The following is a 21,462-nucleotide window of genomic DNA, read 5'->3' as shown; positions in this document are numbered from 1 at the left end:
TTTAATAAAAGACTGGATGTGGCACTCAGTGCCATGGTTTAGTTGAGGTGTTAGGGCTGGGTTGGACTCGATGATCTTGAAGGTCTCTTCCAACCTGGTCATTCTGTGATTCTGTGATATTATTGTGTGTTTAGGACGTAGCTATGCAGTACCTCAGTTTTAGGAATAAATGTATTGAGTAGTTTCCTGTTTTGTTCTAAGGTAATGGTTTAAAATATTAGGGGATCAAACATGTCACTCAGTGAATACCTGGTATTTTCTGTTGTTTATTTGAAGTAACAGGATGGGTTTTTTATAATAAATTTCTTCACTGAAAGATTGTCCAGCCCTGGCCTAGACTGCTCAGGGCAGTGGTGGAGCCGCCATCCCTGGAGGTGTTCAAGAAAGGTGTGGATGTGGCACTTGAGGACATGATGAGGAGGTGTTCGATTATAGGTTGCACGAGACGGTTTTAAAGGTTTTTTTCCCAAGCTACTTCACTCCGGGGCTGTTCGAACGCTCCCGCTCTCCGTGAGGCACTGAGGGGGACGGGGCGGGGCAGAGGGCGGGGCTCTCCCTGATGTGACCCCGCCCCCGGCCCGCCCCGCGCATGCGCAGAGGCGCCGCTGGGCCTCATGCGGTTCCCAGCCCAGCCGGCCGGGAGCGGCGCCGCGCGCGCTCCGCACCTCCCGCCCGCTCCCCCCCCGCGCGCGCTGTCCGCGCGCCCGGCGGCCCCAGGTGAGAGCGGCGGGCGGGACCATCCGGGCAGCGCTGGGGGGGGGCGGCAGAGCGGGACCACGCGGAGCTCGCAGGGGCCGCACGGGCGGCGGTGCCGCACGGGCGGCGGTGCCGCACGGCGGTGGCGGGAATTTCTGGCGGGAGGAGCGGGCAGGGCACCGGCCCTCAGCGACCGGAGGGGGAACGTGGTGCGGGAATGTCAGGTGCCGGTGTCTGTCGCGTCCAGGCGCGGGGCAGATGAAGTACATCCTGGTCACGGGCGGGGTGATCTCGGGCATCGGCAAGGGGATCATCGCCAGCAGCATCGGCACCATCCTCAAGTCCTGCGGGCTGCATGTCACCTCCATCAAGATCGACCCCTACATCAACATCGACGCGGGCACCTTCTCGCCGTACGAGCACGGTGAGTGCCCGTCGTGCCCGGTGCCGGGCTCTGCCGGGCCCGGCGCTCTCTGGCCTTGCCCTGAATCGTCTCCTTTGGGCCTGCTCCTGCCCTGTCACGCTGCCGGTGCTGCGGGCTGCCTGGAGGGGCTTCGGGCGTTCTCTCCCAAATCTGCCCCAAAGCAGGACAGCAGATGTGGCCTGGCCTGTTGTGGCTGCTGCCCCCAGGGGCTCAGTCCGCAGCTCTGCTCCTCTCGCTTGTAGAACCTTTAGTTCTGTTCGCTCCTAAGCTCGCTGTGGCAGTCGGGGAAGGAGTTTCCTTGTGTTGGATTCTTCCACGTGCCCTGACGAGTGTGCCTGTGCCTGTTTGTGCCTGCAGGGGAGGTGTTTGTGCTGGATGATGGAGGGGAAGTGGACCTGGACCTCGGGAACTACGAGCGCTTCCTCGATATCCGACTCACCAAAGACAACAACCTGACCACTGGGAAGATCTACCAGTATGTCATTAACAAGGAGAGGAAGGGAGATTATCTTGGCAAAACGGTCCAAGGTGATGCAAAACTTCTTTCCTGGTGCCTAGAAATGCACTCTGTATTTCAGTCCTGCCTGGATGCTTTTGCCTTTCATCTTCACTTGAGGCTCTGCACCGTCCTTCTTGTGTTGGGACTCTGCTGGACTTGGGTCCTGCTGTCTGATGTAGCCAGTGATAAATGTAAACAGGCCAATACACTTTGGGGTTGTTTGTTAGCTGCTTAAAATGCTTAATGCTTTTGTTAACTCACTAGAAACCCCAAAGGATTTGTGTGTGTCTCATCAGTCCCTTCCCTTTTTAACCACTCTCCACAGCTGGTTGACATGAGGACTTTTTTACAGAGGGTTAAAAACAGAGTAACTTTCTCTGCTTAGAGCAAAGAACAGTTTGTGCTTGAATCTGTCAGCTTAAAGGAAATGTTGCTTACATGTGTTTAAATTAAGGCAGGGTTCTGTTTCCTGCCAAAGCACTTGAAAATCACAGCCAAGAATAATCACTTCAAAAATGCATAGTTCTTTAAAGACACAAATTCCTGCTCAAGCCCTTTGGGAAGGGCTGGCTAGTGATTGTCAGTCTGAGCTAAGAGGGAGAAACGTTTGTGGGGGCTTTAACCCTTGCCTGGCTTTCTTTTCCAGTTGTTCCCCACATCACAGATGCCATCCAGGAATGGGTAATGAGGCAGGCACGGATTCCCGTGGATGAAGATGGCATTGAACCCCAAGTTTGTGTGATTGAGGTTTGTAACTTTTAAGAAGCAGGTAGTTTTGTTTCTTGTGTGCAGTAAACTGATCTATATGCATATTTTGCATAATTCTTTACAGAAATGTTTAACTTTGCATGGTATTGGATGGGTTAAAAATTCCCCTTGTTAACTTCACTTTCTCTAATCTTTTGGATTGCAACCTGCCTCATGAGAGCAGCCCCACAGGACCCCAGGGAACGGCTGGAGCTGTGTCAGGGGGAGATTCAGGCTGGAGATCAGGGGAAGGTTCTTCCCCCAGAGGGTGCAGGGGCTCAGTGGATCCCTTCCAGCTCAGGCTATTCTATGAATTAACTTACAGAATTAATTTTTTCTTCCCTGCTGGGTGGAAAACCCTCTGGAAACAGTTGTTTTTCCTCCTCAAAGTGGCAATTCAAGCACAGACATGCGACAGGGAATGGCTCAAGTTAGTGGTGGCAGTTTTCAGTGCATTCATGGAATGTTCTGCTGCCAGAAGGAGGCAGAGGAGGGTGAAGGCTCTGACGCTGCTGAGCTGGCTGCTGGGATATGCTAACACAGGAGAGGGAGCTTGTCACTGAGCCCAGGTCATGGTGACTTGGACTCTGCCAGCAGCTTGGGTGACAATTTCTGTGCCAGGGTCACAAGCCCAGATCTGAGGTACCAAGGAGGCACTTTCTGACAGGGCCTGGGGGGCTCCAGGAATTGTCTTGTATCTGTTTCTGCATGTGTCCACTCTATAGTTCCTATAATTTAAGAGAAATTTTGCTTCTCGGTGCCACCTAATGTTGATAAATCATAATTTTCACATCTAAGTCTTTTCTCTGAAAAGAAAATAGAGGTCAAGCTGATGTTTCTGGAGAGGAGCTGCTCATAGGGGAAGCTGTTTTTGTGGGGAAATGATGAAGGTGAAATAGTACCTGGAGCAGATTGGAGGCTGTGAAAGCAGTGCATATAGCTGGTAAATCCTGGTGCTTTGAGTGGAATACAATCACAGAATATCCTGAGCTGAAGGGAACCCCAAGGATTATTGAGTCCAATCCTTGATGCTGCAGAGACCCCCCCAGCACCCCCAGCCTGGGCACCCCTGGAGCGCTGTCCAAAGGCTCCTGCAGCTCTGGCAGCCTCGGGGCCGTGCCCATTCCCTGGGGAGCCTGGGCAGTGCCAGCACCTCTGGGGGAAGAACCTTGCCCTAAATCCAGCCTGAGCCTGGCCTGGCCCAGCTCCAGCCGTTCCCTGGGTGCTGTCCCTGTCCCAGAGCAGAGATGGGAGCTGCCCCTCGGGGGGAGCTGTGTTGGTGTTGATGCTCCTTCAGGCAGTCAAAGGGATGTGCTGGGGAGGTGTTTGTGTGTTGTTATGTGTATTTTCATGTCTTCAGTGTACACCTTCCCCAGGTGCTGTTTTGGCAGTGACTTTAATGCTCAGTGTCTGTGTGTTCCCAGCTCGGGGGCACCGTGGGTGACATTGAGAGCATGCCTTTCATCGAGGCCTTCCGCCAGTTCCAGTTCAAAGCCAAAAGAGAGAATTTCTGTAACATTCACGTCAGTCTGGTTCCCCAGGTAAGGACCCAAAACATAGAGGTGGTAATATGCTTCTTCCTCAGTCCAAAATTTCCTAAATAGGAGGAAATTTTATTGCTGAAATGATGTATCTCTGTTACTTTTGTATTTCTGTGTATTTATAAACTTCTGCCAGAGATACAGAGATTATATGCTTATGTATTTAAAAAGTCTTACAGGAACTGAACAAGAACTTTTCAGAGGGTTGTAAATGTGTAATAAAAGCTTGGGAGTTGCAGAAATGCAGCACAAACTGGATTTGACAGAGCAAATTGATAATTATGGAGTGCAGATCAATCTTTGTTCTTCCTTTTTCTCCTTCTATCCAGACCAGGTGATTCACAGAGAAAAATTAGAAATACAAAAAGTGTATTAGGTGTTTGGAGGGAGCAGTGGATAAACCTGAGGCTCCCTGTCCCTCTCCTTCCTGCAGTGGGCACATTGGAACTTGGGTTCCTGCTGTTGCTTTTAGTCCTGGGGTTTACATGAGTTTCATGTGAATTATCCAAGAATTGAGTCAACATTTTTAGGAGATGGCTGAGAGTCCTGATGAGGCTGCTGAATCTTTGCTGCTTATCACAATCTGATACACCAACTGCTCTTCTCTGCCCAGCCAAGCTCGACAGGGGAGCAGAAGACCAAACCCACCCAGAACAGTGTTCGTGAGCTCAGAGGTCTCGGGCTCTCCCCAGATCTGGTAAGGTTTGTGTTGCACGGCTTTGATTGTAAAAATCTGGCATGTTGCAACAGCACTCGTGTCTAAGTAATGCTTAAGTTGAGAGCTCTTGTATAGTGGTGATAAATAAGGAAAGAGGAATGGAGTTGTGGGGTTTTTTTCTCAAATCACAAGAGATGGCTCTTTAAGAGGTTTGTTTTGTGAATGCCTGAGTATTTCTGTTCTGCGTCACAACCCTGATGTTGCTGCTCTGTTAGATTGTTTGCAGGTGCTCCACTCCACTGGATACCTCAGTAAAAGAAAAGATTTCCATGTTCTGTCATGTTGAACCAGAACAGGTAAGGATTGCTGTCTGTGCTTCCTTGCAGTAAATGCTGGAGCTGTTTGTCAGATGCTGAGTTTGTCTGAGTGCAGCAGTTGTAGCTCTGTGTTCTGGTAGCTGCATAATTCATTTGCTGCTTTGTCTTACCTCCCTTCCTGACACATGGACCTGTTGCTAAACCATTTCTTTTTGCATCAGCACCCAGGTTTTCTTGTAAGGTAAGAGAATTCTATGGAATCCAAGGTGATTTCTGAATCAGTTTTGACCTTAATTATACTTCCACATCCCTTCTGTGAAATAGAAGGATGATATTTCCCAGTGTTTAGAGGTGAAAGGATTGCCCAAAATCAGTTTTAAAGGGTATGTGACTGTTCTTCATACACAGCTCTTTTCACAGTATTATTCTTCTGCCTAAGAATTCTTGAGGAGAGTTTTCACACTGAGGTTGGAATGGTGCTTTGGAGAAGCATTGCTTCACCTGAAGGTTATGATATGCACAAATTCCATGTTTGCACGATTCTTTCTATACTGAGACTCATAAAACATTCTAAGGTGGACCTTGGAAAATAGTCAGAAGTATGTAGGCTGAGTATTAGCACTTTCCAATCCAGCTGGAGCTCGAAAAATGTTGTCTTTTTGTGAAAGACTTGAGTATAACTTCACAATCCTAGTTTCTGTCAAGTAATTTTTATTAATCTGCTCTATAGCAAGACCAAACTTCAGTCCTGCAATTTCAGGCACTGCACTGCTGTGCTTATCTGCAATAATGGCAATAATGTTGATATGTCATCAATAAAATATCTACCTCTTGTTGGCCAGGAATTCAAAATAATTTGGTTTCCAGGAAGTTTAATGCAGCTTTGACTGCTTTGCACTTGGATTGAGAAGTAAACAGCACCGAGGGTAAAAGAGGAATGTGTGCAGTCAAGGAGGTTTGACTGGTGTAATGTTGAACTCTGCTTTCACTTGAGTCAGTAGAAATGAGGATTTTTAAAAGGTTTTTACCTGTGTGTTTTGGATCATTAAAGTGCAGATTCATTATTAATGGACTGGTGACAGTTGTCCTGAGCCATCTTTTCCTATTTCAGTGAGTAGTTTCTCCTCATTGACCTTAGAATTCTCTGCTCATACTTGTGTAATCCCCAATTTGATGAGGGGCACCCTGTAAAGTGTGTTGCTGTATTGGGAAATCACAGATTTCCCTGGGTTTCAGACTGGGAGCCCTGGTGAAGAGGGGGAAGCTGTGCCTGTGGCAGTTTGACTGTAGCTTCACTTGGGATTCTGTATCACAGGAGTCTCTCTGGAGTGTTCTTTGAACTTTGCTGTGTGCTGCTCACATAATGTGCTGGGCAGCTGACTCCTGCTGCTGGGTTATTGTGTTAGAGCCCTTCCCAAGGGGCTCCAGGGAGCAGCAATGCCTTGGAACTGCTAAAGATGGCTTTTCCAAGCATAAGGAAACCAGTTTTACTGATATGTTATGTTATTCAACATGTTACTGCCTGGAAGTTTAGGTGCTCATATGGTTTTCTGCTGGAGACAGGAACACTGAATATCTTGGTAAAAGTGATTGTACTGTGTGCACTGTGTTTTAATGACACCCTTATTTTGTGAACAGGTCATTTGTGTTCATGATGTCTCCTCTATCTACCGGGTTCCTCTGTTGCTAGAGGAGCAGGGAGTTGTGGACTACTTCAGGCACAGGCTGGACCTGCCCATCGAGAGGCAGCCCAGGAGGATGCTCATGAAGTGGAAGGAGATGGCTGACAGGTGAGCTGCACTGCAGCACACTCCAGGGTTGCTTTCTGTTACTGGTTGTGTGAGATGATGAGTGTTATTTCCTGTTCCTCAAGTGTTCTCACATGCTCACGTTGTTTTTTCCCTTTTGCTCAGAGCCCCATCCAAACTTTGAATGTTTCCAAGGAAACATTGGATTTCCAAGGTGGGGGATCCACAGCTCATCTCCTCAACCTGTGCCACTGCCTCACCACTCTCATTGTACAAAATTTCATCCTTATATCTCCCCTCTTTTAGATTAAAACCATACCACTTGTCCTGGCACAACAGACCCTACTAAACAGTGTCCCCATGTTTCTTATAAATCCTCTTATTGGAAAGCTGCCATAAAGTCTCTCTGGAGCTTTTTCTTCTTCTGGCTTAACCACCCCAATTCCCTCAGCCTTTTCCCATAAAAAATCCTGCGAGATAAACTTAGTGAGATCCTTATCTTATGTTGGATACACATCTTATGTGTACTGTCTGAGTCAAACCAGCCTGAATTAATTAAAAGCTGGACAGTTCTGCCCTCCCTTTTTACTGAAAAACCTCTCAGTAACATTACAAAGTGTTCAGATCCCTTTGTAGCTATATGGATGTGTCAGGAGTGCCAATAAATAATATTTCTGAGTGTGCTTTTAGGCAAGTAAGAGAAATGTTTGGTGCCTGTTCTGAGATTTCTTGGGCACTGTTTTTTTTTTCTTTTGAGGAATAGACTCAATGTGCCTGGGGAAACAGTGAATAGAGCCTTTTCAGAAAGGGCTTGAATGTCAACCGAAGCCTTAAATGTATTTGTTCTTATAAGAAATTAATTTCCAGGATCTAGGCTAAAAATCTAGATGTAGAATCTGAAGATCTAGATGCTTTCCTTTATTTCTGTGCCTGACATAAGCCAGCCCTGTCAATAACATTTCCTCTTGGTGGGGAAAGCCCTTGGTCACCAGCTGGGCTGAAGGTATTTAGCAGTTCTGAGAGAAACTTGAAGCAAACTCTTGGCATGAGGTGTGAATTCTGTGCTGCCAGGTGCTGGGGATGGAAAGTGTAGGCAGCACAGCCTCAGGACTCCAGAAATGCTTTCTGTGTTTGTAGCTGCTGATGTGAGCTCAGCAGCAGCGTGGGAAGATGCTGTGCAGTACAAACATATGCCAAACTGCTTTGATCCTCTCCTAGGAGTTCACTGCAGCCTTTGAATCTAACACAGCTTCCTGAAAAGGCACTTTGGATCTGCTCAGAATGGCTTTGCATCATCAGGAGAGATGAGTTAATTTATATGTGGCTTTCTGCAACTGTTTTCCTCAGTCATTGTTTTGGTTTTGATCTCGCTTTGATGTTTCTAAATCATAATTATTATAAAAGGTCACACTTCCAAAGACATCAGCTCAGTTGGACAGACAGGAGAGCACAGCTGTTCCTTGAAAAGCTGAACATGGAATTGAAGAATGGAGAATGGGTGTGATTCCCATCCCTCTCCTGCTGCTGCTGGAATAACCTGTGTGTTCTGGTGTTCTCTAGGTACGACCGTCTACTTGAAACATGTTCCATTGCACTCGTGGGCAAATACACCAAATTTTCTGACTCCTACGCATCTGTCATCAAAGCCCTGGAGCACTCTGCCCTGGCCATCAACCACAAACTTGACATTAAGGTAGGGATGGGTCTGTACCTGGGGAAAAAACTCCCCCAGTCCCACTTCCACCTACAGGGCTGCCCATCCTAATTCAGATTTTCACAAAGCCATAGACAGAAAGGGAGAAGTGATTCAGTCAGTGAACATCCAAATTGTCCTTGCTTTAAAAGAGCTGTTTTGATCACAACAGCATTCAAACTGCTGTTACCAGGCCTAATCCAGCTGCAGAACAAACCAGCCTCTCCTGAGAGCTGTCTGGAGTGGATGGAAACTCCTCAGTGCTCAGCATTGTGCTGCTCTGGTTTTATGATGCTCCTGCCTCAGGCTTTATTAAGGTTTTCATGCTTGTTTGGCTGCACATCTTGGTCATAGCTGGATGCTCTGAAGAGGTGAAATACATACCTATTGCCAGAAATTTTATTTTCATTTCAGTAGACTTCTAAATGTCCAGCAGTTTCATGGTGTCAGTGAGCCATGGAGATAAGTGTTTTTAACTGTACTGATCTAGGTGGGGGTTTCCTTTCAACTTCCAAAATCATTAGAGGTGAAAGTAAGCAAAACAAGTTAAGACTGGTGAAGTGCAAACCCTGCACAAGCATCTGTGGTGTTCCCTGGCCCAGCTGTGTCAGAGTGGCTCAGAGGTGCAGTGAGCACGGGGATCTCAAGCTAAAGAACTGAGTAGCTGGAGTTAGTCAAAGAGCTGATTGGTAGCTTTGCAACTTCTTAAAAAAAAAAAAACAAAAGAAAAGAAGGATACAATGGTTCTTTTAAAGGGTTAGCAGCCTGACAGAATATCCAGAAGTTGAGGTACTGGAATACTGGAGATGAGAAAATGGAAAAAAAAAAGGAGTTTATTTTTCCACTGTCATAAGACCCTTTAATTACAGCAGCCTGTGTTTCACCATATCGTATTTCTTCCTCAGTGCCTCTTGAGGAAGCTGTTTATTTGATGAGAGAGGTGTTTATTTCTGCTCTCTGGGCGTGGTGCTTTGTGTCTGCACAGCCCCATGTTCCCACCTTGCTGTGCTGCATGAACACCTCACATTTAACATTACTCAGGGGCTCGGTGTCTCAGAGCTGCAGAGAGGGGAGGACAGAAACCATGGGTTCTGTTTGTGCACTGAGAGTAGGGTGGTGAGGAAAACAGTTCTGTTGGCTAACAGATGGGAAATCAGCCCAGAAATAAACTTTATTCATTAGGAAACAAATCCAGGAGAAATGATGCTATCTTAATTTAATGAGAATTCAGGAGGTCCTGTACACTCTAGTGGCAATATCTCATAATGTTATTTTTGTTTTTTTGGGGATTTCTTCCCAGTACATTGACTCTGCTGACTTGGAGCCAGACACTCTGCAGGAGGAGCCTGTGCGCTACCACGAGGCGTGGCAGAAGCTCTGTGGTGCTGAGTAAGTTCTGCTGTGTGTCCCTTTCCTTGGAGAATGTCTGATAAACCAGCTTTGGAATTCAAGGCCTCACTGGAGGCTGTTCTCAGCACGCTCTGACAAGGCCCCAAACGCCTCTGGGGCATTTAGGATAAGTTGTTAAATGGAGAATTATTGAATTAGTGAGGGAGGTGGTGAAAGGCAGCAGTGGGGGAAGTGGTTGTGCTGGTGAGGATATGCACACCTGCATGATCAGCTGGAAACAGAGAGAGAAAATCAGGAGAAAGGAGAGGTGAAGGCTGTTAAAGCCAGAGTAAGAATGAGAGCTGTAAATGGGGTAACAAGTCAGAAATGAAGTGAGAGGGGGAGAAGCTTCAGTGTGCAGAGGAGTGCCAGGAGTTAGCACAAAGCCAAGAGCAAGTGGGGCCTGTTATCCCTCAGGGCTGCGGGGTTGGAGTGAGATCAGAAGAAAGAACCTCCTGCAGAGTTTGGTGTTGGGACAGCCTGACACTGCAGTGTGGTGTACAGCTTCCTCAGCGTGGGCCAGGCTGGGGGATGTGTGTGCAAACCTCTGGTGCTGGGTGTGTGAGTCCCACAGCATGAACCATTGCAGTATGGTACCCTGCAGTATATTTGGGATCTCTTTGGGAAGGTAAAACTGGCATTTATAAAATATTTCCCTGTAAATTCTGCTTTATGTGACAGCTCAAGTGCTACAGCCAGGCCTTGCCTCCTTCAGAGCCTTTTTCAGGGGGGAGGTCCTGCAAGCCTGAGATTTTGTTGGGGGGTGATCTGTGGGTGTGTGGTTTGGGGCAGCCACGCTGATGGAATCATTTCATCCTCATGCAGCGGAGTTCTGGTTCCTGGTGGATTTGGTGTCCGAGGGACAGAAGGCAAAATTCAAGCTATTTCCTGGGCAAGGAAACAGAAAAAACCCTTCTTAGGTGAGAAACATGTTTCATCCATACGAAGTAAAGCAAAGGAAAGGAGGCTGAACCTGCAGCAGGAGCTGCCCTGATTTTCACTGGTGTCTGGGGTGAGCAGGTTTGCAGGCAGCTGTCTGAGGAGGGCACAGATCTGTGCTCAGCTGAGCTGGGGTTGCAGCCTCATCCCTGCTGAGCTCTGGAGTTGTCAGAGTTGGCTGGGATGTGCTGACAAGGAGTCTGTAATGAGGGTTTAGCAGTCTGGGGATGTTTCAGATCAGGCTGTGCTGAGAATACCTGACTGCATTTCAGTCAGGTGTCTGTGGTGAGAAACTGAACTGGTGTGTGAGCAGAGGGGATGGGAAAGGGAGTGAAGTAAAGCTTGTCAGGACCACAGACCCTAAATTCCAGTCAAAAATCTGCCTCATCCGGGTTTTCCTCTGACTCAGGACACTCTGTGAAGGTGTGTGTGCTTTGCAACATGGGCTCAGAGGTCCTTGTCCTGCCCTGATCCATGTCCTGCCTTCCTTTCCACAGGAGTCTGTTTGGGAATGCAGTTGGCGGTGGTGGAGTTTGCTCGCAGTGTCCTTGGTTGGCAAGGTAATGGCACAAAACCCTTCCTGCTTTGGGTCATTTCTTGGGTTCCTTGAGTAGTGCCTGTGGTTTTTTTTAGATACCTGTGATTTAAAATTTTTCATAGGTAGATTTAATTTTTTTTACCTAGACCTGTAAAAATCCCTGTCTCTTTTGCTAATTCCAAGTAAAAAGAGCAATTTCTTAATCCTGTTTAAATAAAACTCAATGGAATAAGTCATGCTTATAATGACAGAAAGCTTCCTACTGCTCAACATGAGGTTCTTAGCTCCTGAATGAAACACCCTGGTGGCCTGTGTGTGCTGGGCATCCCAAATTCCTGCTGCAGGCAGTGGGAATGAAGCCCAAAAAGCAGTTCAGCCAGCCAGCAGCTACAGCTCCTTCAGTGAGTGGGGCTTGTGAGCCCCACTGCTCAAATTGAGCAGATCCCTGTGGACACACTCCCTTCAGAGTGCTAAATTGAGTTCTCAGCCTGACTCTTGCTTCTCTCCAGTAGTGAGGGTGGGGAAAAAGGTCTTTCTGAGACCACTCTGCTCCTTTCCCCCTTCCCTGCCTTTGTTTCTGTGTTTGAAGCTGTTGAATGTGTGTTTTTCCTGGGTTGTCCTAAGACTGCAGCCTTCAAAACTGATACCAAACAGTGCTGCCAGCCCTGTTCCTGCTGCCTGGGGTGTTGTGTGCCTGAGGGGGGCTCAGCACAGCTGGGGATGAGGAGCAGCCCTGGGGAAGGTCCTGTAGGTGATGCCACGGTGTGAGGGTGTTTGATTGCTGAACCTTACATTGCAGATGCGAACTCAACAGAGTTTGACCCCAAAACTTCTCATCCAGTGGTGAGTTTATGGTGATTTGCTTGTGATATCCTTACTAGACTCTGCACATCCCTGGGCATGACTGCCAGGAGAAACTGTGGCTGCCCCTGGATCCCTCAGGGTGTCCAAGGCCAGCCTGGGACACTGGAAGGTGTCTCTGCCATGGTAGGGGTGGGATGAGCTTTAAAGTCCCTTCCAACTTGATCTGTTGTGTGATAGCTACAGACAGACCTGAATTGCTGGGAACATTTGTGGGAGGCTCTGTGTTTCTGGTCCAGGGTCCACCATATAATGATTGGCTTCTGCTATAATTTAAAATGCTTTTTTAATTCTGTTATAATTTAAAATACTACTCAAAGTGAGGAAGTTAACAAAAACCAGCTATGGTGTTATTTATCAAAGAGCAAGCAATTCTGATTTGGGGGTTTTGTTTCCCTCAATTTGCTTGCTTGTTTAACATACAATTCAGTAAACAGCACAGTACTGGTGTGTGCAGTCTGTGTAAACTCTGACTGAGGCCATTTCCTATGGGGGAGTTCCCTGAATATCCACAAACCTCCCAAATGTACTGAACAGCTCAGCCGGCTCACCTAGTTCTGTTGGTCTGTGTTGCCAAGACAGAGTTCCTTGGGCTGCTTTCCTTGGATTTTTGCATGGATACTGGTGGGATATTTTTCCTTTAATGTGTCAGAGTCTGCCTGTTATTCCTCCCTGATTCTCACCTCCCTCTGAATTCTTTCCACAGGTCATAGACATGCCAGAACATAATCCTGGGCAGATGGGTGGGACAATGAGGCTTGGCAAGAGAAGGACACTGTTCCAAACCAAGAATTCAATCATGAGTAAGGCCCTTCTTCCCTCTTCTGGAAATGTTTCCTGGGAATGGCTTGCATGTATGGTGGGATGGGGAAGTGAGACCTGGGAATGTGGAAGCATTCTTGAATGGGTGTTCACATTCTGGTGGGGAATGGGGATCAGGGAGTTTGATCCCCTCCAGAAGTGGCAGATTCTGAAGGATGCAGATCAAATGAATGTGTTAAAAGCTGTGATCACTGCTCTAAGGAACATCTTGCTTCTGCTGCAGGGAAGCTGTATGGAGATCATGATTTCTTGGAAGAGAGACACAGACACAGATTTGAGGTAAAAATGCTCATGTAGGTATTGAGCTTTCCTGTGTAATCCAGAGACAGGATTACACAGGAGATCATGGTTTGTCTTGCTTCTGGTTTTCTAGGTCAATCCAGAACTGAAAAAGTATTTTGAAGAGCAAGGTCTGAAGTTTGTGGGGCAGGATGAGGAGGGAGAGAGGATGGAAGTGGTTGAGCTGGAAGGTGAGTCCTTAAGCAGTTGGTTTGTGGGTGTGGGATGGACAAGGGAAGGTAGAGGGTAATGGAGCAGGTTTTCATGTGGGAGCCATTCAGACTGTCTCAGAATGATTCCATCCATAAAGTAATGGTAAAAATAAAATCCCATGTCCCTCTGCATTTATGAACAAAAGGCATGGACATTATACTTCCCCATCATCAGCATAATCAGGATTTCACCTGCAGCTCAGCTTGAGAGACTTGATGTGAATGTTTTGTTTGTTCCTCTCAGAGCATCCTTTCTTCGTTGGTGTCCAGTATCACCCTGAGTTCCTCTCCAGGCCCATCAAGCCATCACCCCCATACTTTGGGCTCCTCCTGGCATCTTCAGGGAGACTCACCCACTACCTGCAGAAGGGCTGCAGGCTCTCCCCCAGGTGGGTTGAAGACAGAGCCCAGTCAGAGCTGTCACAGGACAGCCTTGGAGCATCCTCTTGGTGCAGAGTTCCTGGGGGTAACTTGGTATTGCACCACCCCTTCTTTCCCCTCTTCTTTTGAAAGCTCTGGTGTGTTGAGGCTGATTGTGGGGTCACAGGCCTGCAGAGTGGCCCTGGCTTCAGGGGGAGATCTGCAGCCTTGGCTGTCAGACAGGGTCTTTGGGGAAACTGAGGCTGGGCCTGCTCTTTTACATGACTGGAGACCTCATGGGTTTTTCCCTACATTGCTCAGACAAGTCCCACTTACAGGCTGGTCCATAAGAAACTTGTTCTGGTTTAAAGAACAGGCCCTGGTGGTTGCAGCCTCATTTTTTTCCCCTGGTGACTTCAGCTTTCTTTGTTTCACTTTGCAAAGCAAGTGGTGTTTTGGGTGGATTTAATGGTGCAGTCACTTGGTGCTGCTTTTCCCCAGTGCCTGCAGTTCTGTTTGGCACTTGGGACTGAGCAACAATTAACAACCAATTGGTCCTGACCTGTTCTCCTCCCCCTAGAGAACACCGAGGGGTTGCTGAGTGCTGACAGGCACTAAACAAAACCCAGAGTGAATGCAGAGGAGGATTAGCAGTGCCTGTACCAAACCCAGGGAAATGCAAAGCCAGAAGGGAAGTGTTGGCTTTGGGGGTTGAGCTGCAGTGCAGCTGCATCATGGGATTCCTGAGCAGTGCTCAGGTGTGGTCCAGAAGAGTTTTGTGTGTGAGGGACTCTCATTTCAATTCCTCCAAGGGTTGAGGGATATTTCAGTTCTCTGCTTTTGCACATTTGAGTTTGAAATGGCTCCTTGCCAGCAGAGGAGCCAAACTTTTCCCTGGGCTGCAGCATCCCACGTTAATTATCAGTCCTTAAAGCACCTTAATTATCAGTCCTTAAAGCACTTGTGCTCCCTAACCCCAAATCTTTTATCCTGCAGGGACACCTACAGTGACCGCAGTGGCAGCAGCTCTCCTGACCTGGAGATAACAGAGCTGAAGTTCCCTTCAGCAAATCATGACTGATTCCTGGTAATGTTTAATGATCTCAGCATCTTCCTTTTGGAAAAAAAAACCCTCTTGCCCAGTCTTTGCTCCTGGCATCTGATTTCTGCATTATTTGGTAGAAAGCTGGCACGCCATGAGGTGATGTGGGTGGTGTGTAACAGCTGGGGTTGGCTGTCCCCTGAGCAAAGTGACACACAATAAAATACAAATACACACAGGGGAATTCAGGGTTGGATTCAGGTAAAAGCACCAGTGGAGCACACACTCCTGAAAATGGGGGCAGAGCTGAACAATGGCTTCCTGGGTTTAGGAAATTCAATATTTTGCAGTCCCTCACCATTAAAGAACATCTTGGAAGTATCCATTGTGTCCATTTCCTGGGACAGCAGTTCCTGTCAGACCCAGGGCTCAGCCTCTGGTCTGTGAGGGCTGCAGGTGTTACAGGGATGTGAAAACTGGATGTACACATCCTAAAACCTGGCACTCAGACTGCACCAGCAGAACAGGCACACTTGAAATTTGCATTCTCCCTCTGTGCATCATGGATGTGACACCTGCCCCTGCCCTGGTGTGTGTGGGGGCTCTGCAGGAGCTGAGCAGCACCTGCACACAGCTCTGGGCTCCACTGCTGAGTGCCAGGGCCTGCTGTCAGACTCTGCCTCCAGTGCTGTGCAGTTGCAGCCTGTGGCTCTTCCCTGTCAGTAATTCCTGCTCCTTTTCTCTCTCCCTCTCCAGGTGTGTCCTTGCTGCAGAGAGGAGTCTCCATTAGGTTTTCCAGGTGTTCTTACAGCAGTAGCTTCAACACCCTCAGCTTTGGGCTTTCCTAACTTACGGGTTTATAATTTTCATTCTGAGATCCTATCTCTTCCTCAGCTCTTCTGTCCTTCCTTTATTTCCTATATAGATCTTGGTTATCTGTGGAGGAGAGCAACCAGAGGCCCCTCAGACTTCCTTCAGTTGCACCAGCTTGGAGGGCAAAGCAAACTGGGGTGTGGGATTTGCTGTGTTGAGGGGAATGCCATGGCACACATCCTTCCCAGTGCAGGGAGTGCTCGGGCGCTTGGACACTGACACTGGAGTTGCTTTCTCCAGTCTTCTTGCTCCTCCTCAGTCTTTACTTACTGATGAAATTATGGATGGCACAAGATTTGGGGGCTGGCTTAGTGTCTGAGCTGGGCAGCTTCATGCAGCCTTCTTGGTTTGGGTTTTTTATTTTTTTTCAGGGAAAAGGGATGATTTTTGGTTTATTTTTTTTTTTTCAGTAGCATTTGCAAACCTTTGGCACCGGTGCTCTTGGTGCATTCATTGCCATTATGGATTTGTAGCCAGGAAGATCTTCCTGGCACAGTGTTACTCTGGAACTCTGTGTCACTGCAGGGATGTGATTAACTGGGATCAGGTTGGGGGAGCAGGAGGAGGAGGCTGCCAGGGAAACCCTGACCCGAGGGGTCCTGTGAGCCCTCGCTGTGCCAGCGCTCCTGGAGCTGGGAAACTCCGACCCCTTGCATCAAGGGGGAGGTGAGAACAGAGAGAACCACTGAACCACTTCCACTGCTGCCTTGAGCTGTGTCCCTGGCCTGGGGCACAGCAGCTCCTGGTGCTTTTTCATGGATTTGAAGTGGAGCCTTTTGTTGCCTTTTTGTCCACGCTGGGTTTGCGTGTGCTGTGCTCCTGCGGTTCCCAGGGGCTGTTCCTGCTCACCCTCCCCTCTGCTGCCTGCCTTGGGTGGTGGGCAGTGCTGAGGGGGCTGAGCTGCTGCCATGGAACAGCCTGTGTGGCCTTTGGTGACTGAGGAAAGGAAGGAGGTCAGTCTGTCTGTCTGTCTGTGATTTTGCACACTCAGACTTCAGCAGCTCCCTGGAGTTTGAGGGGAGAGCACGGTCAGCCCTGGCTGAGCCCTGGAACCAAACCCTGTCCTGTCTCTCCTCAGTGATGTCCCCAGCCCCCCCTTGCTTTAGTCCTCAGTTTTAGATATTCCCTGTGAAGCTGCTGTGAGCCTGGAGAGCTTGGAGCATTCCTGGTGTGACAATTCCAGCTGTTGTGCAGGAATTACGGAGTTGCAGTGCTCTGCTACTGCCCAGTCTTGCCCTGGCCTGGCTGCTCCTGGGGCACGATGAGATCCTGTGTTTTTTAATTCTGAAATGTTTGTTTTGGGCTAAACTGTGCAACTGACTCTGTCATTAAATGCTCATTTTTAACAAATTGTGTAAGGAGTCCTGAGCTTGTTCTGTTCCTGCCTGCTGTGAGGGAAGGAAATGACTGGAGCACAAAACAAACTGCCCAATCCTGAATCCATCATCTCTAAGCAAGCAAAAACTTGTGAGCTGCATTCAGAGGGTTTAGACACAGCTCCAAAGTCTGAAGTTACAGAGCTTCCTTCCAGCAGTGGGGAAACCTGGGGAAGCTGGGCTGAGCCTGCAGGCTTTGCAGGGCAGAAAATGGTTCCAGGGGCTTTGAGCTGCCCCAGAGGGGTTTGTCCCACCCCCCTTCCCCACAGCTGGGAGTGTTTCTTGGTGCAGGATGTGCAGGACCAGGCCCATGGTCAGAGCTGTATCCCTGGGGTGATGTGGGGCTGTCACTGCCACCACTGCTCTCCCCAGAGAGAGAACCCTGGCTCTGGGTTCAGAACAGCCCCCCTGGGACAAGTCCTGGGAGCTCCTGAGTGCTTCCTGTCCCCACTGCCTGTGAGGAGAGGGAAGTGCTGTCCCCTTTGACCCTCCAGCACTGGGGCTGGGCTGTCCCCTGCTCCCTGCTGGGCCCTGGCTGCTCCCAACTTCCAGCTCCTCATGGGAGAGGAGAACTGGGACCAGGGCCAGGCCTCAGCACCCCCAGGTGCCCAGCCCAGGCAGGACTGGGCTGTTCCTGCTGTCCAACCCCAGGGTTTGCTGGTCTCACAGCAGCCCTGGGCCTGCTGGAGCTGGGCTGCTGCACCTCAGTGGGATGAGGAGCTCTGCTTGGTGCCCACCTTGAGCTGCTGTGCCTGGGGGTCACTCCAGGGCTCAGTCCCGGGGCAGTGCCCACTGCCCATCCCTGTGCTCCCCCCAGCCAGGGCTCAGCCCCAGCTCAGTGCACAAACAGCAGAGAGGAACTTGGTATCCTTTTATTTATAAACAAATCAACGTAAAATAAGTGCAGAGGAAAGCACTGGCTGACCCTGCCGGGGCCTGGCTGCAGCGGGGCCGGCTCAGCCTGGGGGCTCTGGGGCTGTGCTGTGAGTGAGGGGCTCTGAGCAGCCAGAGCCCCCAGCCCCAGCCTGTGCTGTGAGTGAGGGGCTCTGTGAGCAGCCAGAGCCCCCAGCCCCAGGCTGTGCTCAATGAGGGGCTCTGAGCAGCCAGAGCCCCCAGCACTGGGCTGTGCTGTGAGTGAGGGGCTCTGTGAGCAGCCAGAGCCCCCAGCCCCAGGCTGTGCTGTGAGTGAGGGGCTCTGTGAGCAGCCAGAGCCCCCAGCACTGGGCTGTGCTCAATGAGGGGCTCTGTGAGCAGCCAGAGCCCCCAGCCCCAGGCTGTGCTGTGAGTGAGGGGCTCTGAGCAGCCAGAGCCCCCAGCACTGGGCTGTGCTGTGAGTGAGGGGCTCTGTGAGCAGCCAGAGCCCCCAGCCCCAGGCTGTGCTCAATGAGGGGCTCTGAGCAGCCAGAGCCCCCAGCCCCAGGCCAGCAGCACAGGCTGCGCTGTAGGACAAAAAGCCATTTGCCTTTTTATTACTTTGCGGTTTGGGGTATTTTTTTAAATTTTTTTTTTTTTTTTGCAACTTTGCCCCTTAGGGGTAAACCTGACTCAGTGCAAGAGCCTGGAGGGTTGGTCACCACGTCCTGCTGCTGGCCAGGCCCTCGAGGCTGCAGGGGAGGGGGTGAGCTGAGGACAGGAGAAGGAAGTGCTTGGAGTGGAGATTCTGTCCCAGCCCTTTGGTCACTGCAGAGGAAGCGTGTGTGTGTGTGTGTGTGTGTGTGTGTGTGTGTGGGCACACACTGGGGACAGCCCTGTCCTGTCCCAGCTCAGGCCAGGCTGGTGCTGGTGATGCTCTGGGCAGCCCCGAGCTGCAGCTGCTGTCCAGGGCACAGCTGCTGGCTCTGCTCCCAACATTCCTCTGCAGCTGCAGAAACGTGTCTGGGACCACGGGAACCGCTCAAGTGCCATCAAAAATAAATACATTAAACTGCCTGAGACCAACAGGTGCCTCGGGAAGGGCAAAGACCAGACCCAAAACCTCGCACACGCTGAGCAGGGACAGACCAAAACTCTAGAGGAGCAGGAGGGCCCCTGGGAAGACAAACCTTAGCAGCTCTGGCTAAAAATCACCAAGAGCTGTAAGTTCAACACAGGTAGAAAAATCATCTCATTGTTTCAAACAGACAACTCCTTAGTAAAAAAAAAACTTCCAAAAAAACCCAAACCACCAAAATTAAAAAAAAAAATAGGTGGGAAGGATCAGCCGAGTCTTGCAGCATCCAGGCAGTGTCCAACACCAGCCCAGGGCCATGCCAGGTCAGTCCCACTCCTCAGCTCTCCCAGCTCGCTCCACGCTCCCACACGGCCTCCCCAGCCTGGAATAAACGTGAAACCTTCCACGGCTGGCCCGGTGTGCCCGGCTGGGGCCGGGGCAGGAGCTGGGGGCAGGCAGAGCCGGGCGCATGGGCTCCCCCAGTGTGGAGGACGGGGCTGGCTGCTCCGAGCTCCGAGCTCGCCGTGGTGGCACAGGGCTGAGGGCAGACTGGGGGCACCGAGCCCCTCGAGGCTGGGCAGGCTCAGTGCCCAGGGCCTGCCCCAGCAGGCACGGCTGGAGCAGGAGGAGCCGAGGCAAACACCCGGTCCCCACGGGCACCGCCTGCAGCGCTGCTCCAGCCGGGGGAGCAGCACCGTGAGCCCAGGGAGGAGAGCTGGCAAGGGACGCTCCAACACCCACAGCTCGAGTCTGGGGCAAAGCCCAGCTGTGCCCGGCTCCTCCTGGCCGGGCCCGGGGGCACGGGAGTGTCCGGCGGCGGCAGAAGGGGTGTGTGCATGCGAACCTGTCGGCAGGTGAGCGCGGGTGGGGACAGCCGGGAGCTTCCAGGATCCATCCGGCCAGCAGTCCTCTCAGAACTTGCCTTGCTTTAGCTTGTCGATGTGGTAAGTGAGCTTCAGGGCTGGCCCCAGCTTCAGCCCCATGTACTTCATCATCATGTCACTCCGCAGCAAGAGCAGGGCTTTCCCGTCGATCTCCTGCAGGGATGAAGGGCACTGCTTGTGATGGCACCAAAATGCAACAGCAGGGCTGGGTGTGAGAGCCCTGCTCAGCAGCATCCCAGTATGGACACCCCAGTAGGGACATCCCAGTATGGATATCCCAGTATGGACACCCCAGTATGGATATCCCAGTATGGATATCCCAGTATGGACACCCCAGTATGGACATCCCAGTACGGATATCCCAGTATGGATATCCCAGTATGGACACCCCAGTATGGACATCCCAGTATGGATATCTCAGTATGGATATCCCAGTATGGACAGCAGTATGGACATCCCAGTATGGACATCCCAGTGTGGACATTCCAGTAGGGACATCCCAGTATGGACACCCCAGCAGTGACATCCCAGTAGGGACATCCCAGTATGGATATCCCAGGATGGACATCCCAGTATGGACACCCCAGTAGGGACAGCCAGTATGGATATCCCAGTATGGACACCCCAGTATGGACACCCCAGTATGGATATCCCAGTATGGACATCCCAGTGTGGACAGCACACCCACCCTGCTGAGCCATGTGAGTGATGGGAATTCTGCTGGCTGATCAACATCCAGGAGCCATTCCCAGCACTTCCTGAGGGAGGTGGGGAGGAAGGGCAAGGGAGGTTTCACTGGCAGGGGAGTGACAGGGGCAGTGGCAATGCAGGGCAGCAATTGCTCACTCCAGGGCACTGTCATCCCAGCACAGGGGGAATCTGGCAGAGGATGTGGCCATGCTGACAGCCCTGGCTGAAGATGGAGGTTAGGGAACAGATCCCAAACCCCAAAGAGCCTGTGCTCTGTGACTGGTGATTCTGTGCTTGATATCAGGAAAAATTTATTTCTTGAAAGGGGAGAGATGGCTGAAATCACCATCCCTGAAGTGTTTGAAAAATGTAGATGTGGCACTTGGGAAAATGGTTTAGTGGTGGGGGAATGTTGGACTGTATGACCTCAGAGGGCTTCTCCAACCTGAATGATTCTGTGGTTTTATTTCTGGAGCTCCACAGCACAGTCCCAGCCACTGGCAGTGCTGGAGCTCCTCATCCCCACTGGGGGTGATTCCAACACAGCAGCTTTCAAAGCATCTGATCCTTTACAGCAGAGCCAGATGTGTCCCTCCTGAGATGAAGGAGGGGATGGATCATGAAGCTTAGAACAACCAGAAAACAGCTTTGTACTTGGCATTTGTGGAAGTCTGCCCGTTCCTTGCAGCACTCCTGTCCATGACCCAGTCCAGGCTGGGTGCAGAGCTTTGCACTGGACAGTTTTCCATGAAGAAAATGTTAATTGGCTTGTAAATGAAAAATGAAACCTCAAACAACACAAAATCCTGTCCTTTGTCAATGCTCAGTTGCTTTCAGGTTGGTGAGATCTCCAGGGATCTCCAGTACCACGTTTGATCTGTTTCTCCCTTCCACAGATGAAAGCAAGTTCCTCCTCAGGACTGACAATCCAGAGCACTTCTGTC

At 50.2% G+C, this 21,462-nt stretch overlaps 2 protein-coding genes across 18 annotated transcripts in view; one reads left to right on the top strand and one right to left on the bottom strand.

Moving 5' to 3' along the window:
- Positions 1 to 542: 542 nt before the first annotated feature.
- On the top strand, positions 543 to 16,988 carry CTPS1 (CTP synthase 1). 2 transcript variants are annotated; one of them, XM_086863823.1, is made up of 19 exons: positions 543 to 717; positions 944 to 1,120; positions 1,478 to 1,648; positions 2,266 to 2,366; positions 3,791 to 3,907; positions 4,521 to 4,604; positions 4,841 to 4,921; positions 6,521 to 6,672; positions 8,191 to 8,323; positions 9,624 to 9,712; positions 10,538 to 10,632; positions 11,149 to 11,211; positions 11,989 to 12,032; positions 12,757 to 12,853; positions 13,096 to 13,151; positions 13,246 to 13,342; positions 13,608 to 13,752; positions 14,720 to 14,810; positions 15,522 to 16,988. In XM_086863823.1, the coding sequence occupies exons 1-18, from the start codon at positions 615 to 617 to the stop codon at positions 14,802 to 14,804; spliced, it is 1,890 nt and encodes a 629-aa protein (XP_086719949.1). In that variant the 5' UTR covers positions 543 to 614; the 3' UTR covers positions 14,805 to 14,810; positions 15,522 to 16,988. The 2 variants fall into 2 exon arrangements, with proteins under 2 accessions (XP_086719949.1, XP_086719950.1); XM_086863824.1 differs by having other exon boundaries at positions 617 to 717; positions 2,266 to 2,546; positions 3,578 to 3,907.
- SCMH1 (Scm polycomb group protein homolog 1) overlaps positions 16,030 to 21,462 on the bottom strand; it is a 63,191-nt gene continuing 57,758 nt past the window's right edge. For 7 of the 16 annotated variants that reach the window (XM_086863811.1, XM_086863819.1, XM_086863816.1 and 4 more), the window contains one exon: positions 17,871 to 19,981. In XM_086863811.1, coding sequence (XP_086719937.1) covers positions 19,856 to 19,981 — 126 coding nt within the window. In that variant the 3' untranslated portion in view covers positions 17,871 to 19,855. Of the gene's footprint in view, positions 19,982 to 21,462 lie in introns of all 16 variants that reach the window. The other 9 variants (XM_086863809.1, XM_086863813.1, XM_086863822.1 and 6 more) reach the window with 2 other exon arrangements.

The sequence above is a fragment of the Cyanistes caeruleus genome, chromosome 26 (genome assembly GCF_971803275.1).
Source record: "Cyanistes caeruleus chromosome 26, bCyaCae1.hap1.1, whole genome shotgun sequence".
Lineage (NCBI taxonomy): Eukaryota > Metazoa > Chordata > Aves > Passeriformes > Paridae > Cyanistes > Cyanistes caeruleus.
The sequence above is the reverse complement of the archived record's forward strand: the minus strand, read 5'-3'. Positions and strand labels throughout refer to the sequence as shown.

Bases quoted from the DNA above. Each gene is read 5' to 3' on its own strand.
- CTPS1 (XM_086863823.1), top strand. From the start codon at position 615: ATGCGGTTCCCAGCCCAGCCGGCCGGGAGCGGCGCCGCGCGCGCTCCG. The intron at 2,367-3,790 runs GTTTGTAACTTT...GTGTGTTCCCAG, and splicing joins CCCAAGTTTGTGTGATTGAG to CTCGGGGGCACCGTGGGTGA. The intron at 12,854-13,095 runs GTAAGGCCCTTC...CTTCTGCTGCAG, and splicing joins AACCAAGAATTCAATCATGA to GGAAGCTGTATGGAGATCAT.